The sequence below is a fragment of the Dendropsophus ebraccatus genome, chromosome 5 (genome assembly GCF_027789765.1).
Source record: "Dendropsophus ebraccatus isolate aDenEbr1 chromosome 5, aDenEbr1.pat, whole genome shotgun sequence".
Lineage (NCBI taxonomy): Eukaryota > Metazoa > Chordata > Amphibia > Anura > Hylidae > Dendropsophus > Dendropsophus ebraccatus.
The window spans coordinates 8,627,719-8,647,069 of NC_091458.1; the positions used below are offsets into that span (position 1 = coordinate 8,627,719).

Consider the following 19,351-nt stretch of genomic DNA (forward strand, 5'->3'; position numbering starts at 1 on the left):
ACACAACATTGGCATTGTTATATACAGAGCCTGGTTATACACAACATTGGCAGTGTTACACAGAGCCTGAAAAATCATCTATTTGAGTTAATCAGTGTAATTAGTGTAAACCTGTAGTGTATAGTTGGAGGGGTTCTGTATATCTCAAGTGTATACTTTTTAGGGGTTTTGTATACCTGTAGTGTATAGTTGGGGGGCTGTATACCAGTAGTGTGTAGTTGAGGGGGTCCTGAATACCTGTAGTGTGTAGTTGGGGAGGGGGGCGCTGTATACCTGTAGTGTATAGTTGAGGGAGGTCCTGCATACCAGTAGTGTATAGTTGGGGGAGGTTGTATACCTGTACTATATAGTTCGGGAAGTCCTGTATACCTGCAGTGTATAGTTGGTGGAGGTCCTGTATACCTGTAGTATATTGTTGGTGACTGTGCTGTATACCTGTAGTGTATAGTTGGTGGAGGTCTTGTATACCTGTTGTTTATAGTTTGAGGGTCCTGGATACCTGTAGTGTATAGTTGGTGGAGGTCTTGTATACCTGTAGTGTATAGTTCGGGGGTCCTGTATACCTGTAGTGTATAGTTTGAGGGTCCCGTATACCTGTAGTATATAGTTGGTGGAGGTGCTGTATACCTGTAGTGTATAGTTTTGGGGTCCTGTATACCTGTAGTGTATAGCTTGGGGTCCTGTATACCGTTAGTATTTGGTTGGTGGAGGTCCTGTATACCTGAAGTGTATAGGTTTTGGGTCCTGTATACCAGTAGTGCATAGCTTGGGGTCCTGTATACCTGTAGTATATAGTTAATGTGTAGGTCCTGTATACCTGTAGTGTACAGTTTTGGGGTACTGTATACCTGTAGTGTATAGTTTTGGGGTCCTGTATACCTGTGGTGTCCTGTATACCGATACTGTATAGTTGGAGTACAGGCTCTACCATTTATTTCTGTGGATCTGTTGTGAGGCAGCTGCCCTAGCAACCCATCAGATTCCAGCTCCCTTTAAAAATGAAAGCAGTAATCCTATTGGTTGCTAAGGCTTCCAACTGCCATTACTGCTGGAGAGCTGCAGCGCTAATTATGTCACTTGTGTGTGCAGTGTGGAGATTCTCCCATTGATCTCTTTGAGGCGGTCTTTCCCATCCCCTCCTCTCCTGTAATCTGGCAAGGACGGGACCTTGGCTCTAACCTTCCCGGGTACCCAATGTATCTGTGTGCCAAATTTGGGGTCAAACGGTTCAGGCGTTTGGAAGGCTATAGAGGACAAACTTTAATTTTTATGATATAGATATTTATATATCTTAAAGCATACCTGTCATTATAACATTCAAAATCTAAATCAGCCGGGGATGTGCCTGGTGCTGTATGTGGGGGTCAGTGTGTCTGTCACAGTATGTGTGGCAGTGTATCTAGAACTGTATGTGGGGTCAGTGTGTCTAGCCCTCTATGTGGGGGCAGTGTGTCTGGCCCTGTATGTGGAGGGCAGTGTGCCTGGCACTTTATGTGGGGGCAGTGTGTCTGGCCCTGTATGTGGGGCCAGTGTGTCTGGCACTGTATGTGGGGCCAGTGTGTCTGGCCCTGTATGTGGGGGCAGTGTGTCTGGCACTGTATGTGGGAGCAGTGTGTCTGGCACTGTATATGGGGCCAGTGTGTCTGGCACTGTATGTGGGGGCAGTGTGTCTGGCACTGTATGTGGGAGCAGTGTGTCTGGCACTGTATATGGGGCCAGTGTGTCTGGCACTGTATGTGGGGGCAGTGTGTCTGGCACTGTATGTGGGGGCAGTGTGTCTGGCACTGTATGTGGGGAGCAGTGTGTCTGGCCCTGTATGTGGGAGCAGTGTGTCTGGCACTGTATATGGGGGGCAGTGTGTCTGGCACTGTATGTGGGGGCAGTGTGTCTGGCACTGTATGTGGAGGCAGTGTGTCTGGCCCTGTATGTGGAGGCAGTGTGTCTGGCACTTTATGTGGGGGGCAGTGTGTCTGGCCCTGTATGTGGGAGCAGTGTGTCTGGCACTGTATATGGGGGGCAGTGTGTCTGGCTCTTTATGTGGGGGGCAGTGTGTCTGGCACTGTATGTGGGGCCAGTGTGTCTGGCACTGTATATGGGGGGCAGTGTGTCTGGCACTGTATGTGGGGGCAGTGTGTCTGGCACTGTATGTGGGGGGCAGTGTGTCTGGCACTGTATGTGGGGGGCAGTGTGTCTGGCACTGTATGTGGAGGCAGTGTGTCTGGCCCTGTATGTGGGGCCAGTGTGTCTGGCACTGTATGTGGGGCCAGTGTGTCTGGCACTGTATGTGGGGCCAGTGTGTCTGGCACTGTATGTGGGGGGCAGTGTGTCTGGCACTGTATGTGGGGGGCAGTGTGTCTGGCACTGTATGTGGGGGGCAGTGTGTCTGGCACTGTATGTGGGGGGCAGTGTGTCTGGCACTGTATGTGGGGGGCAGTGTGTCTGGCACTGTATGTGGAGGCAGTGTGTCTGGCCCTGTATGTGGGGCCAGTGTGTCTGGCACTGTATGTGGGGCCAGTGTGTCTGGCACTGTATGTGGGGGCAGTGTGTCTGGCACTGTATGTGGGGGGCAGTGTGTCTGGCACTGTATGTGGGGGGCAGTGTGTCTGGCACTGTATGTGGGGGGCAGTGTGTCTGGCACTGTATGTGGGGGGCAGTGTGTCTGGCACTGTATGTGGAGGCAGTGTGTCTGGCACTGTATGTGGGGGCAGTGTGTCTGGCACTGTATATGGGGGCAGTGTGTCTGGCACTGTATGTGGGGGCAGTTTGTTTGGCACTGTATGTGGGGGCAGTGTGTCTGGCACTGTATGTGGGGCCAGTGTGTCTGGCACGGTATGACGTCTTTACAATAGAGAATCATTGACATCTCTCATTTCTTATTAGGTGACTCTCTGGTGGAACAAATCATACTGGATAAGGATGGGCACCAACTTTCCCCAGAGCTGATAGGTAAGTGTACATTACTGTATATAACCGTATTATCCTCACAGTGTAATGCCCCAATGTGTGTGGACCCGCTGTGTTACCTTAGCCATACTATGTATATATTCTCCACAGCATCAGTTACACACTATGTGACTTCTCATGGTGGCCGAGCGCTGTATGCCGCTATCTTTGTCAGATTTACAGGGTATGAATGGAGCAGCAGTGCGCTTACACAACGTCTACAACTGCTTCACTCATGTAGGGGCATTCAGAACCCCGGTAATGTGATGGGTGGGGTTTCAGAAGTTGGACCCCCACCGATCAGCTATAGTCTCAGGTAACGCCTTGCTGCAACTGGAAGGCCGATATAGGCCAAAGATTGACGCTTTTAATGCCATGTGTGGCCAAGTAGTCACCACTGAGAACCGCACATCCATGAACCTAAATAGAAAACTAAATTTATGAGGTGAGCGTCTCCGGGGGCAGAAGCGGGGTGCAACATATATACTGCACAGAAATGGTATAAACAAAGTGGCAGCTCACCCACGACTTTACTGGTCTGCGCGGATCCACCTTCGGTGAAGTGCTTGTATATCCAAGAAAAAGAAGAATTGATCCAGCGTATTTCAGCAAAACTTCAACTTTTGCTTTATTCAAGATTCAATAAAAAAGGACAATTCACACCATTGTGCACCACACCTCTTAGTCTCTGATGACGCCTTTCAGACGCATGCGCCCTTGCTCGCAGACACAAGCCCATACTCCCTACCGGGTTTAAATGCACTACATACAGATGTATTCACAAATTACAAAAATGCATTACCCTGAAGGGAGTTAACATTACACGGGAAATACAAAAATACCCATACCAAATAGCATACATAGAAAATTATATAAGGGCTAAAAATATATGCTACGACTGTTGCTGTTTTTGTAGAATGATGAAATTAGACATTCAATGTCGTACATACCAAAAACGCACTACATTGTAAATCTTAGTGTGAACAGAAATAATGCAAACAATTATGCAAAACTTTTTCTTCTTTTATGGTGCGTTCACACCTACAGGATCTGCAGCTGATTTTCTGCAGCAGATTTCAGTTAAATAACTGAACACAGCATCAGATTTGATGCTGTGTTCAGTTATTTAACTGAAATCTGCTGCAGAAAATCAGCTGCAGATCCTGTAGGTGTGAACGCACCCTTACGCTTAGACTACTAACAACTTCCCAGGATTACCTGTAGCAATGTAACAAAGACAATGCGATAGATAAACTATGCTACCAACAATGGAGAAATAGAAGAATATTTACTCCAGTAAATGTAATTTGAGGCTGTACTACTAATAATGGAAAAGCAGTCCCCTGCAAATATTAAGTCCACATGGCATGCTAGTTTTAAGCATATATTGCCAATATGCTTCTCTGTCTCTAAGACACTTACCCAAATCTCCCCCTCTCATCTTTGGAACGACTTTTTCTATACCATAGATGATGACATTTTTAATGGAGATTTCATGTTCTGTGATGTCATTAATATGTTCTAGAGCTCGTATTTTACCCTAACGCCCATGACAGCACCCCTGGAGAGCACTTCCCACCGCAGGACAGGAAACCTGAGAACGTAAAAGCTTGACACACCTCTCAGTTTATCTGCACTCTTGGAAAAGCAGTGCAGATGGACTGTGCCCCCCCCCCCCCCCGCCTGACAGCCCCTTTAGATCAGTGATCTTTATTATAGTGCTTGAAAATCCCTATATTGTAATCCGTATTCTTCTTCTTCTTCTTCTTCTTCTTCTTCTGTTTCTTCTTCTTCCAGCCATTTTTCTGCGCGTAATACAGCCCGAACCACTTTGCGCACACACTCCGTTCAAACTGCGTTTCGAAGCCCTTGGCGGTGTGTGGTGTGCTATCTATTTTTCGTTTCGATCGGATTTGTCGCTTTTAAGAAATTTACATTTAAAGACCCCGAATTTCCCATAGAAAATAATGGCCACAGTCTCACCGCTGACAGCCAATCACAGCACATATGCAAATAGCTGAAATATAGCAGCCACTGCATTGTATCACACCATCCACAGTCACATGTCCACTATTAGCCAATAGAAGATGTAATATATGGAAGGTCCTTAACGGTTTTGTCTCTCTGACATGAGTAAGATTGTCATGGTAACCGAGCAATGATCTTTACCATTATAAGTAGCAGAGGTCACTCAGTAAAATAGCAGAGCTGAGGCAGCCATGTAGCAGGGACGGTACCCAAGCCGCTCTTAAAGGGACGGTACCCAAGCCGCTCTTAAAGAGACAGTACCCAAGCAGCTCTTAAAGGGACGGTAGACAAGCCACTCTTAAAGGGATGGTACCCAAGCCGCTCTTAAAGGGACGGTACCCAAGCCACTCTTAAAGGGACGGTACCCAAGCTACTCTTAAAGGGACGGTACCCAAGCTGCTCTTAAAGGGATGGTTCCCAAGCTGATCTTAAAGGGACGGTCCCCAAGCCGCTCCTAAAGGGGCGGTACCCTAGCAGCTCCTAAAGGGGCGGTACCCTAGCAACTCTTAAAGGGGCGGTACCCAAGCCGCTGTGTAAGAGCAATTACATAAGTCACTCTTACAGGGACAGTACCCAAGTCGCTCTTAAAAGGGCGGTACCCAAGTCGCTCTTAAAGGGACCCAAGTCGCTCTAATTGGGTCCCTTTAAGAGCGACCTGGGTCCCTTTAAGAGCAAAATATGTCCCTTTAAGAGCAAAATGGGTCCCTTTAAGAGCAAAATGGGTCCCTTTAAGAGTGAAATTGGTCCCTTTAAGAGCGACCAGGGTCCCTTTAAGAGCGATCTGGGTCCCTTTAAGAGCGACCTGGGTCCCTTTAAGAGCGACCTGGGTCCCTTTAAGAGCGACCTGGGTCCCTTTAAGAGCGACCTGGGTCCCTTTAAGAGCGACCTGGGTCCCTTTAAGAGCGACCTGGGTCCCTTTAAGAGCGAAATATGTCCCTTTAAGAGTGAAATGGGTCCCTGTCAGAGTGAAATTGGTCCCTTTAAGAGTGAAATCGGTCCCTTTAAGAGCGAAATATGTCCCTTTAAGAGCAAAATGGGTCCCTTTAAGAGTGAAATGGGTCCCTTTAAGACTGAAATTGGTCCCTTTAAGAGCGATCTGGGTCCCTTTAAGAGTGAAATGGGTCCCTTTAAGAGCAACCTGGGTCCCTTTTAGAGCGACCTGGGTCCCTTTTAGAGCGACCTGGGTCCCTCTAAGAGCGACCTGGATCCCTTTAAGAGTGACCTGGGTCCCTTTAAGAGCGACCTGGGTCACTTTAAGAGCAACCCGAGTCACTTTAAGAGCGACCCGGGTCCCTTTAAGAACAAAATATGTCCCTTTAAGAGCGAAATATGTCTCTTTAAGAGCGACCTGGGTCCCTTTAAGAGCTAAATGGATCCCTTTAAGAGCAACCTGGGTCCCTTTAAGAGCGAAATATGTCCCTCTAAGAGCAAAATGAATCCATTTAAGAGCAGTCTGGGTCCCTTTAAGAGTGAAATGGGTCCCTTTAAGAGCGACCCGGGTCCGTTTAAGAGCGACCTTGGTCCCTTTAGGAGTGAAATGGGTCCCTTTAAGAGCGAAATATGTCCCTTTAAGAGCAAAATACGTCCCTTTAAGAGCGAAATATGTCCCTTTAAGAGCTACCTGGGTCTCTTTAAGAGCGAAATGGGTCCCTTTAAGAGCAAAATGGGTCCCTTCAAGAGCGACCTGGTCCCTTTTAAGAGCTAAATATGTCCCTTTAAAAGCAAAATGAGTCCTTTTAAGAGCGACCTGGGTCCCTTTAAGAGCGACCTGGGTCCCTTTAAGAGCAAAATATGTCCCTTTTAAGAGCAAAATGAATCCTTTTAAGAGCGATCTGGGTCCCTTTAAGAGTGAAATTGGTCCCTTTAAGAGCAAAATGGGTCCCTTTAAGAGTGAAATTGGTCCCTTTAAGAGCGACCAGGGTCCCTTTAAGAGTGACCTGGGTCCCTTTAAGAGCGATCTGGGTCCCTTTAAGAGCGACTTGGGTCCCTTTAAGAGCGACCTGGGTCCCTTTAAGAGCGACCTGGGTCCCTTTAAGAGCGAAATATGTCCCTTTAAGAGTGAAATGGGTCCCTTTCAGAGTGAAATTGGTCCCTTTAAGAGTGAAATCGGTCCCTTTAAGAGCGAAATATGTCCCTTTAAGAGCAACCTGGGTCCCTTTAAGAGCAACCCGAGTCACTTTAAGAGCGACCCGGGTCCCTTTAAGAACAAAATATGTCCCTTTAAGAGCGAAATATGTCCCTTTAAGAGCGACCTGGGTCCCTTTAAGAGCGAAATATGTCCCTTTAAAAGCAAAATGGGTCCTTTTAAGAGCGACCTGGGTCCCTTTAAGAGCGAAATGGGTCCCTTTTAAGTGTGAATTGGGTCCCTTTAGGAGTAAAATGGGTCCCTTTAAGAGCGACCTGGGTCCCTTTAAGAGCGACCTGGGTCCCTTTAAGAGCGACCAGGGTCCCTTTAAGAGCAACCTGGGCCCCTTTAAGAGCAAAATATGTCCCTTTAACCCCTTAACGACATCGGGCGTATATTTACGCCCTGATGCCGGTAAGGACGTTCAGAGCGGGGCCGCGCGGCGACCTCGCTCTGAACCGCGCCGGTCCTGGGTGCCGCGTGTAGCCCGGGACCGTAGGTATTAGCGGGCACGGTCCGATCGCCGTGCCCGCTAATACCGTAATCAGATGCAGCTGTCAAACATGACAGCTGCATCCGATTACCGGATTCAGCTGTTCCCTGGTGTCTAGTGGCGGAGATCGCTCCCCCGGGATGTTATCCCGGAGGAGCGATCTCCGTTTCTGAAGCCGGCCGGGGACTCGTCCAAGATGGCGCCGTCCCCGACTCGGCACTCGTTTACTTCCGGCAGCCGGAAGTAAACGAGTGCCTATCTCATGGATCTCTGCAGCATATCTATGCTGCAGAGATCTCTATGAGAGATCCAAGTGTATATACTAGAAGTCCCCCAGGGGGAATAACCCTAACCCCAGGGGGAATAACCCTAACCCCAGGGGGGAATAACCCTAACCCCAGGGGGGCTTCTAGTATAAGTGTTAAAGTAAAAAAAAAAGTGTTGTTAACAGTAAAAAGCCGACTCCCCTAATAAGTCTGAATCACCCCCCTTTTCCCAGGTTATAAATAAAAGTAAATAAATAAATAAGTAAACAAACATGTTTGCTATCGCCGCGTGCGTAATCGCCCGAACTATTAATTAATCACATTCCTGATCTCGTACGGTAAACGGCGTAAGCGCAAAAAATCCCAAAGTGCAAAATTGCGCATTTTTGGTCGCATCAAATCCAGAAAAATTGTAATAAAAAGCGATCAAAAAGTCGTATATGCGCAATCAAGGTACCGATAGAAAGAACACATCATGGCGCAAAAAATGACACAGCGCCATAGACCAAAGGATAAAAGCGCTATAAGCCTGGGAATGGAGCGATTTTAAGTGACGTATATTTGTTGACAATGGTTTAAATTTTTTACCGGCCATCAGATACAATATAAGTTATACATGTTATATATCGTTTTAATTGTAACGACTTGAGGAACATGCATAACAAGTCAGTTTTACCACAGGGCGAATGGCGTAAAAACACATTTCCCCCAAATAAACAAAATGCTTTTTTTTTCCAATTTCACCACACTTTGAATTTTTTTCTGGTTTCGCAGTGTACTTTATGCAAAAATTCAGCCTGTCACTGCAAAGTACAATTAGTGACGCAAAAAATAAGGGCTCGTGTGGGTTTCTAGGTGGAAAAATGCAAGTGCTATGGCCTTTTAAGCACAAGGAGGAAAAAACTAAAACGCAAGGGGTTAAGAGCAAAATGGGTCCCTTTTAGAGCGACCTGGGTCTCTATAAGAGTGATCTTGGTCCCTTTAAGAGTGAAATTGGTCCCTTTAAGAGAGACCTGGGTCCCTTTAAGAGCGACCTGGGTCCCTTTAAGAGCGACCTGGGTCCCTTTAAGAGCGATCTTGGTCCCTTTAAGAGCGAAATGGCTCCCTTTAAGAGCTAAATGGATCCCTTTAAGAGCAACCTGGGTTTCTTTAAGAGCGAAATATGTCCCTTTAAGAGCAAAATGTGTCCTTTTAAGAGCGACCTGGGTCCCTTTAAGAACGACCTGGGTCCCTTTAAGAGCGAAATGGATCCCTTTAAGAGTGAAATTGGTCCCTTTGAGAGCGACCTTGGTCCCTTTAAGAGCGATCTGGGTCCCTTTAAGAGCGACATGGGTCCCTTTAAGAGCGACCTGGGTCCCTTTAAGAGCGAAATGGGTCCCTTTAAGAGCGACCTGGGTCCTTTTAAGAGCGAAATGGGTCCCTTTAAGAGCAACTTGGGTCCCTTTAAGAGCAACCTGGGTCCCTTTAAGAGCGACCTGGGTCCCTTTAAGAGCGACCTGGGTCCCTTTAAGAGCGACCTGGGTCTTTATAAGAGTGATCTGGGTCCCTTTAAGAAGGAAATGGGTCCCGTTAAGAGTGACCTGGGTCCCTTTAAGAGGGACTAGGGTCACTTTAAGAGTGAAATGGGTCCCTTTAAGAGCGACCTGGGTCCCTTTAAGAATGACCTGGGTCCCTTTAAGAGCGACCCGGGTCCCTTTAAGAGCGACCTGGGTCCCTTTAAGAGCAAAATGGGTCTCTTTAAGAGCGACCTGGGTTCCGTTAAGAGCGACCTGGGTCCCTTTAAGAGCGAAGGGACCCATGTCGCTCTTAAAGGGACGGGAGCCAAATTGCTCTTAAAGGTATGGGACCAAAGTCGCTCTTAAAGGGACGCCACCCAGCATTAACGTTAAAAGAAAGTCATTGGTGAAGGGGCGCTCTGGAAGTAACTGGCAAAGCAGCGCACTTTTCAAGCACTATGTATTTCCCTGGAAATGCAAATCTAGTTTCATATATTGGGTGCCATGTTAACTCCTCATGTTGGCTTCCTTGTTCAACTGCACCCTTTTGTTTTCTTGTTACTGTGCTTTGATGGGGGTGTGAAAAGACAACTTGACCGTTTGCAGCATTTGCGACCAAAAACATGCAGATAGGTGAAGCGCTGCAGAATCTGTATGCGCTATACAAATAAAAACATTATTTATAAAGTGGGTCAGGGTTTGGGGTCAAACCCGTGCACCACTTCTGTGCATTAGCATATGGAGCGACGCCACCCCACTACCAGAAAGAATCGGGACTCTCATGCCCCGTACTGCTTGGAGGAAGGAAGATCTACAACAACCATCGCGCAGTCAGTTGTTGCAAGCCAGGAATCTGCCTTTTCTGTTGCCAGAAGTCGGTCCCAGGCTTCTACCTCTATGTCCTTCGTGGCTCACAGTGGGCAAACACTGCCACTGGTGAGAAAGCAGTCGCTGCCCAAATCCATCAAAAGGAGGCAGCAGTACTCCTTAAACCACCCGACAGCACAGAAATTAAATGCCCACATGGCTAAGCTCATTGCCCTGCAGTCTCTCCCATTCCAGTTGGTGGACTCCAAGCTCTTTAGGTACCTGACTGCTTGTGCACAACCGTGATGGAGAATGCCCAGTCGCCATTACTTTTCCAACAAGGCCATTCCATCTATGCCCGGTTACCTCGAGGGTCCTTATTTTTCTTTGGGATCAAAACTATGCTGGATTCGCACATAGAACCTGGGAGAGAACCAAATACACAGGATTCATTAACTACTTGTGGTAGCATTGGCAACAAAACTTCTGAAAATTCTCTGTACACCTCAAAAGGGAGGCCGTCTGTACCCCGGGCTGATCCTAATCTAAAAACTAAATAATGATTCCTTAAGCTCCTCTAACGTAATGGGATTGTTCAGAGAAACTTTAGCTTGAGGATTGATATTTGGGACCCCCACCTGCTGCAGAATGACCATATTTTGAGTCTGCTCATACCCCCCTGGGACCTATATAGCCCTTCATAAAAATCATAGATGATGTTAATCTCCTCCGGATCCTGGGATATAGCACCCGCCTTATTATATAGGGCCCTAACTGGATCCCTGGATTCATGTAGCTCTAACATCTTGGCCACCAATTTTCCTGGGCGACCTGCCTCCAGAAAATACTTTTGGCATTGGAAAAAAATTTTTTGCTGAGCTATTTCATTCAAATGGGCGACCCTCATCATCTCACTATTTTCCAGAGAGTTATGGTGCGCAAACCGCTCTTCCGCCAGTATCACCTCATTTTCCAACCCTTCCTCTTTCAGACGGAACAGTTTCTTTTTCAGTTTTTAACCTTTTTGAACAACAAGCCTCTAAGAAAAGCCTTAAGGGAATCCCAGACAACCCCAGTCTGAGTGGATCCCTTATTGACTTCCCAGAACCAAGTAAACTTTTCACTAATCTTTTCTTTTCCATCTAACAAAGTAAGCCAATGGGCATTAAACTTTATGCTCCTACAGAGAGCAGGTTTACACCAAGTACCCTTTATGTCCACAGCGATTGGCGAGTGGTCAGAAATTGACCTGGCATAGTACGACATCCTGATCACCCATTTCATCATAACATTATCACTCAATGCCAGGTCAATACGCGAGGCAGCCTTAGAGGCCTTGCTATAACAGGAAAAGACAATTTTGTCTCCATACAAAGCCCGCCAAATATCATACCACCCCATCTCCTCAACCAATCTAGACAGAGGAGTGGGAGAAGGAGCGCTTGACTGTGTCTTCCCTCTTCTATCAAAGTAATTATCCAAGGTACAATTGAAATCCCCACAAAGAAATAATGGAGTGTTGCTCTTACCCAAAACAAACTTAACCAAATCAGATATACAATGTGAGGAGAACGGGGGCGGGATGTAAATGCAGGCGATGATCCTTTCCTGATTGTGAACTTTACAATGTAAGAATACGTATCTTCCTCTGCCATCTATCCTCTTCTCTATCAGGGTAAATGGGATCCTATTGTGTACTAAAATAGAAACACCAGAGAGGCAACTAGAGTGCACTGAATAATAGTTATAGTTAGCCCATCTACGTGTAATCTTTTTCACTGTATCTGAGAAGCAATGAGTCTTTGCCAAACATACAATGGCGGGAAGATGGAGCTTAATCAGGTCAAAAACATCGCTTCGCCACCTCCCCCATCCCCCTCACATTCCTAAAAAAAAAATCATAAGGAAATCACTCATAGCAATTCAAAAAAAAAAAAGAAAGAAAAAAAAACCACACAAAAATAAGTAGATGAATAAATTCTCTCCCCTCCTCCCCCCCGTCTCCGTCCCTCGCCCCCACCTTCCCCAACCCCCAACATGTCCTCCCACACCTCTAGAAGCTGGAACGACTCTACATATTCCGTAATACACCTCCTCCAACCTCCCCCGCTACCCCAATCCTCCGCTGCGCTCAGGCTAAAGAGTGGCAACACGAAAAAAATAAAATAAAATAAAAGAAAAACCTAACACCTAGGATAGTATCTAAACATCATATATTGGTTACCACAAAAACAAAACAATCATAACCCCTCACCATCCAGCCACTTTAGAGCATCTTGCGGCTTGGAAAAAAAGTGCTTAATGTCCTTATAAACAACCCCGAGCTTAGCAAGTGAATAATTAGTGAATAAGAAAGGTCCGCCTGGATTAGTCTCTTTTTGATGTCACGAAATCATGACCTCTTAGCCTGGGTGGCTCTTGAAAAATCTGGAAAAAATAAAACCTTATTGCCATTGCACATGGTTTGCCTTTGCCTGGTCAATCTCAAAAGAGTGTCTCTGTCCCCTGAACACATTGTTTTCACAAGCATAGTCCTGGGGTGGCTGCCAGGGGCGGAGGCTTGAATAGCACTCTGTGTGTTCTTTCGAGTGCGAAATACTCAGAGAATACCTCTCTCCCAAAGATTTCCAGAAGCCAAGCTTGGCAAAATTTTATAGGGTCAGTTGCCTCAACCCCTTCTGGGAGGCCCACTATCCTGATGTTCGAGTGCCTGGAGCGGTCTTTTTTCTATCTCTATAATCCTCTCCTGGGTGGTTGCTAACTGCTGGCCGAACTCCTTAATCTGATTTTTCCGCTCCCCCACCTCTTTATCTAGCGGGAACACAGTTTTTTCCACATTACTGATTTTGTCTCTGATCTTATTCATATCCCCTCTTATTAAACCAATGTTGGAGGATAGGGCCCCAACAGTCAGAGTTAGGGCCTTATTACAGATTTTCATTTCTGAAAAAATAGTCTTCAGGGTAATCCCCGAGGCCTCTGAATTAACAGCAACCTGTGGCTCCTCCCCCTCCTCCTGCAGGACTGAGAATCCAGATCCTGCCGTCACAACCTTCCCAGAAGCCGGTGAGGATATAGGTTGATTACGGGCTTTGCCTCCCCCTACTGGGGAATTAAGAAACTTGTCCATTTTAGGGGAGGCAGTACCCGCTGACTTTTTTGGGTGGGTTTAGTTGGCATCTTCCAAAGATCACAGATCGCTCAAATCAAGAACACCTAGGCCGAGAGCAAAAGAAGGGGTGGACTGAAATAACCCACCAAATAAGCCAGGGAAGGGATCTCTACAGGGGCCATACTCCACCACCCATACATAAACCTACTCCAGGCATCAGGACCCATCTCCACTTTGTACCGTCCGGTGGCTGACAAGCCACATCATGCATGATCTCTCAAACACCCAGGTCTCTGTTGTCCAGCTTGCCCAGCCAGTGATAACATCTCCCAGGGAGCCCTGACACCCAGGTCCCCAGGAACGCGGGGCTGAGCCCGGGAGGAGGGGGGACGCCGAGGAACCATGACTCTACGGACCCGCACAAAACAATAACGAGGAACAACACAATCTTGATTGGCCAGTCTACAACAACAACTAGTAGTGGAGGGGTGAGGCTGGCCTTCAGCCAATGATGAGCGACTTCCTGTATCCACCAGGGAGGAAACACAGCAGCCACACACTGATGTCTTCATCAGGCAGCACCTCAAATTCCAGGTCAAATCCTACTTGGAATCCTTGGCAGAAAAACTGGACATCTGGCCGCAGCTGGCAGAGTGTGCTCTTACCCTGCTGTTATGCCCAACCACCAATGTTGCATCAGAGAGGATGTTCAGTGCGGCAGGGGCCATCGTGACCCTCAGGAGGACCAGGCTGTCTTGCCGTAGTGTGGAGATGCTTACATTCCTAAAAATGAATGAAACATGGATAGGACCCTATTTCACTGCCCCAGTGCCTGACATTTGAAACATCAGCCAGCAGACATGCCAGTCTGGATTCCAAAAGGTCCCCAATAAAAGATTCACCCACCTCTAAAGTAATTTTACCCCTTACAACAAAATTTAAAAAGATAAAAACTAAAGTCAATTTGGATATATATATTTTTTTAAACAACCCTTTCTTAAATTTAGTGCCCATAGCAGTACATTTCCAACATACCATATATTATCTATACCAGGTTAAGGACTCAAATAGGATTATTCAGACACACATCCCCACAACTATGTTTCACAAAGAGGACATTTACCTCCTCGTTAAACACAGCCGTGGGGTTTAAACCCTGATACTTGTGCTAAAGAAGCAAAAATTATTAAGTTAATTTGTTTTCCCTGAGACCCATTGGCATCACAACAGATGGGGTTAACTCGCCCCTGCGAGCCCATGGGACGAAGGAATCTTTAATGAACATAATTAGCCTAAGCTTTTAATCCCCTCCTACGGAAGTATAAGTAGGCCCCGCCTCCCCAGTCTCATCAGTCTAATGACAAGAACCCCAAAAAAAGGGAGGGAGCCTTGTGATGCCAATGGGTCTCAGGGAAAACAAATTAACTTAATAATTTTTGCTTCCCTATCGTCCCATTGGCATCACAACAGATGGGGAACTAGCAAGATATCCCCAGGGTGGGTTACTCCAGAGCAGCGGCACTGAGCACAGATCTGGCGAAGGCTGTTCTGGCTTCAAACCTTGTATTCAACCTATAATGCTTGACAAATGTAGATAGAGCCGACCAGGAGGCGGCTTGGCAGATGCTTTCCAAGGGTACGGATGATCTTTCAGCCCAGCTGGAAGCAACCGCTCTTGTGGAATGCGCTCTTGTGAACTCAGGAGGAGTCCGGTCTGCCGACAAATAGCATAATCCAATAGCATCGCAAATCCAGCGAGATATGGAGGGCTTTGAGGCTTTCTTCCCCTTGTTTATACCAGCAAACAAGACCAGCAAATTTTCATCCTTACGGAAATCTGCAACTCTAGACAGATAAATTCTAATTGCTCTAGAGACATCCAGTAGAGATAGATCCACCTCATCTTGAGAATGACTTGTGGGAGAAAAAACTGGAAGGACCACTGGTTCATTCAGGTTCACAAATGATGGTACCTTAGGTAGAAATCCTGGTAAAAATCTGAGGGTTACCTTGTCTTCCGCGAAAATAATGTAAGGAGGGGCTGAGCCAAGGGCTTGAAACTCCCCTACCCGCTTGGCTGAAGTTACAGCCAGCAGCAGAGTAACCTTGAAAGCAAGAAATTTCAAGTCTACCTCCTCTAACGGTTCAAATGGCTGAAGACAAAGGCGCCTCAACACAAATGAGAGATCCCAAGAATCCACTTGTCTGGTTATTCTTGGCCTTAATCGAGTAACTGCTTTCACGAAGTTCTTTACTTCCGGAAGCTGAAACAGTCTAGAATTTAAGTGCGCTGATAAAGCCGCGATTTGGACCTTGATGGAGCTCGGCGTCAAGCCTCTGTCAAATCCTTGTTGAAAAAACTCTAACAGGTGTCCAGTAGAAGGCTTCAGAGTATCAATCTGCCTTGCAGAACCCCATGCTTGGAAAATGTTCCATATACGATTATAGGATTTGTTAGTAGCAGTACTTCTGGCGTGAGATAGTGTACGTAATACACTAGCAGAAAATTGCTCTGATCCTAATACGGTCCCCTCAGCCTCCATGCTGTGAGACTGAGACTGGCTAGGTCCTGGCAAAGGTGATGTCTCTGCGAAATTAGGTCTGGATTCAAAGGAAGTTTCCAGAATTCCCCCCTGCTCATATTCATGAGGAGAGTGAACCAGGCTCTCTTCGGCCAGAAAGGTGTGATGATGATCACCGATGCCTGGTCCAACCTGATCTTCATGAGAACCCTCGGAATCATGGAGATTGGGGGAAAGATGTATGCTAGTCTGAAATTCCATTGAATTGACATTGCATCCACGATTGACGGTCTGTCTGCTGTGTACAGGGAACAAAAATTCCTCAGTTTGGCATTCTCTGCTGATGCCATAAGATCTATCTGAGGAAGTCCCCATCTCCGGGTTAACTGAATGAATACTGTTCTCGACAGAGACCATTCTCCCGGAACCGTCAATCCTCGACTCAGCCGATCTGCCAGAGTGTTGTGAATGCCCCTGATGTGCATGGCAGTTAATTTGGATACTCTGGGCTCTGCCCATCTGAAGATACCTTCCACTTCTCTGAGAAGTAGAGATGATCTGGTACCTCCCTGCTTGTTGATGTAAGCTACACAAGCAGTGTTGTCCGTCTTGACTCTTACCGCTTTCTGGAATAGTATTGGAGAAAAATGTAGTAGAGCTAGATAGATAGCTCTGAGCTCCCGGGCGTTCGACGGGAGCGTCGACTCCTGCAAGCTCCATGTTCCCGAGATCGTCCTCTCCTCCAAATGAGCACCCCAACCTGTGCCTGAAGCGTCGGTTGTGACAGTAATCCACTGAGGCTCGATTATAGAGACACCATGTCTGACCTGTCTCCACCAGGTTAGAGACTGCCTTGTTTCCGTGGACAGTACATGGAGGGCATCTAGATCTTCCAAACTGCGATTCCATTTGTTTAGAACTTCTTGCTGCAGGTATCTCATATGCCATAGGGCCCATGGCACCGCATCTGCAGCTGAGGAGAGAAGGCCCAGGAACCTCATGAGTGTCCGGAGAGACACCTGGCGAGGAGGAATGAGAAATTGGGCCCCCCTCTGTATGCGAATTACCCTTGGCGTTGACAAGAATATCTTCATCTGGATGGAGTCTATGACGAATCCCAGGAAGGTTTTCGTTGTGGACGGAACGAGATCTGATTTTTCCTGGTTGATTAGCCATCCCAATTGATGAAGAATGTCCAGGACATACTTCAATTGAGACATCAGAAGAGTCTGAGTCTGGGCCATAATCAACCAGTCGTCTAGGTAGGGAACAACTTTTATTCCCTGCAACCTGAAGAGTACCATGACGGCTGAGATTATCTTTGTAAATACAAAGGGGGCTGAAGTTATTCCAAAGGGAAGGACCTTGAACTGAAGGTGCCTTACCACCCCCTGTAACTGAGTAGCTATGCGTAGATACCTTCTGTGAGCTGGCAGGATAGGAACATGGAGATACGCATCTTGAAGATCTATAGTTACCATAAAGTCCCCCTCCTGAAGGAGGGTCTTTACCGACTTTATGTTCTCCATGCGAAAACTTTTCTTTGTCATAAACTGATTTAGATATCTTAGATCTAAGATAAGCCTCCACTTTCCGGATGGCTTCGGAACTAGAAAAATTGGAGAATAGACTCCTAGACCGATCTCCGACCGAGGTACTTCTTCCAGAGCTTCTATGGATATTAGATGCAGGATCTCTTCTTCCAGTACAGGCTGTTTTACCTGACCTAGGTACCGAGATACCAGAAACCTGGGGGGAGGAAGAGGAGATAAAGGAAGCACGTAACCCGAGCGGATAATGCTTACTATCCAGACGTCTTTTATTAATCTTTCCCAATTTTGGAGAAAGTAACACAGTCGACCCCCCACAGGTATACTTCTGGCGTCAAAAATCAGGCTTCTTGGCTGAATCCTTGTTCTGCCTTCCTCCTCCTCTCTTGTTGTAGTATCTTCCTTTATTTCTGACCTGGTATCTGCTTTTTCCTCTCTGAGGGGATCTTCCTCTACGAAAGGAATTCCGGGGTCTATAGGATCCACTACCGGAGGTCAATGGAAGGGATTTTCCCTTCTTATCTGACATTTCTTCCATTAACTTGTCAAGTTCTGAACCGAAGAGCCTACCAGGTTGATACTCCAAATTACATAATTGAAATTTGGAGTTGGAGTCACCCACCCAAGGTTTCAACCAAAGGGCTCGGCGACCCGCTGTAGATAGAGCCATAGTCTTTGAGGCAAGCCTAGTCCCTTGTGATGCAGCATCACAGAGAAAATCAATTGCCATATTCACCTTTTTAAAAGAACGTAGGACCTTGTCCCTGTTCACACCAGATTCTAGGTCCTCCTGGACCTTGGCCAGCCATCTCCTAAGGCTTCTGGACACTTCGAAGGAGGAAACAGCAACTGCCCCTTGGGCTGCTGCAGCAGTGTATGACCTTTTAAAAGCCACCTCCACCCTTCTGTCCATAGGATCTTTAAGATTAGATCCATCCTCGGCAGGTAAAACTGTATTCTTGGACAGTTTAGCTATGGCTGTATCAACCTTAGGAGGTTCGTACCAATCCTTAGTTTGATCCTCCTTGAGGACGTATAAGGTTTTAAACTTTTTGCTTAGAACCGGAGCTTTTTCCGGTTTTTTCCATTCAGCTTTTATCATGGACATCGATGTTTCCCCTACAGAGAAAGCCCTCGGCTTTTTTGCAGGAGAAGCACCCTCTGATTCTTCAGGGTGAATTTCTGCCTGGACGGCCCTACGCAATTTGTAGATGCTGTCCATAGGGAAATAGCTTCTAAACGAATCCTTCTCGTCCTCAGAAGGAGAAGATGACTCTGAAGAGGAGGAGGACTTGACCTCATCAATAACCGTAAAAGCTGACCCCTAAGGCAGAAAAAAATCCTTAGCTCAAAGCAATTATCACCCAGCCCCATATTAATCATAATACTCACAGGCTGGGAAACAGAAGGAGAAATACTAAGCTTGGATTTCTTTTTCTGGTGAGAATCTCTATTAGCGAAAGCTTTATCAACATAATCCTTTACCCAGACTACAACGTCCTGAACATCAGGCTCCTCAGTATTAGGTTTTGGGCGACATGAAGCACAACGAACTGCAACATATGAAATCTATATAAGCACATTATATAGAAAAAAGAACCTTATCTTGGTAGTAGGATCAGGCGTACGGTATTCATATCCATCGGGTAAAGGTGTTTCGCATTCAGCGCAAGTGAAATGCTTGCGTTTAGTTGGTCTTTTTCCAGACGGACTGGTCTCCATAGCTGACATCTATATAAATATGTGTATATAAGTCTCACTTATAATCATCAGAGCACAATGCAGGCATAATCACAGCAGCAACAGGCCTAGCCTGTATCCTCAAGTGTAATACACCAAAAAACCACAAGATGTCAGTAGAGTACAGTATAAAGACACACTTACAATGCAATTGAAGAACCTGGCAAGCTGTATGCGAGCGTTAGGAACTGTAAGCTTCAAAGCAGCCGCGAACAGTGGGCAATCCTGAACTCCAAAGGAGATCCACATACCTGATCCGGACGCCAGAA

The 19,351-nt window shown here is 46.6% G+C and overlaps 1 protein-coding gene across 1 annotated transcript in view; it reads left to right on the forward strand.

Annotated features, from left to right (window-relative positions):
* LOC138792254 (NACHT, LRR and PYD domains-containing protein 3-like) overlaps positions 1-19,351 on the forward strand; it is a 50,092-nt gene that overhangs the window by 7,853 nt on the left and 22,888 nt on the right. The window contains exon 5 of the mRNA XM_069969463.1: positions 2,881-2,946. Coding sequence (XP_069825564.1) covers positions 2,881-2,946 — 66 coding nt within the window. The remainder of the gene's footprint in view (positions 1-2,880; positions 2,947-19,351) is intronic.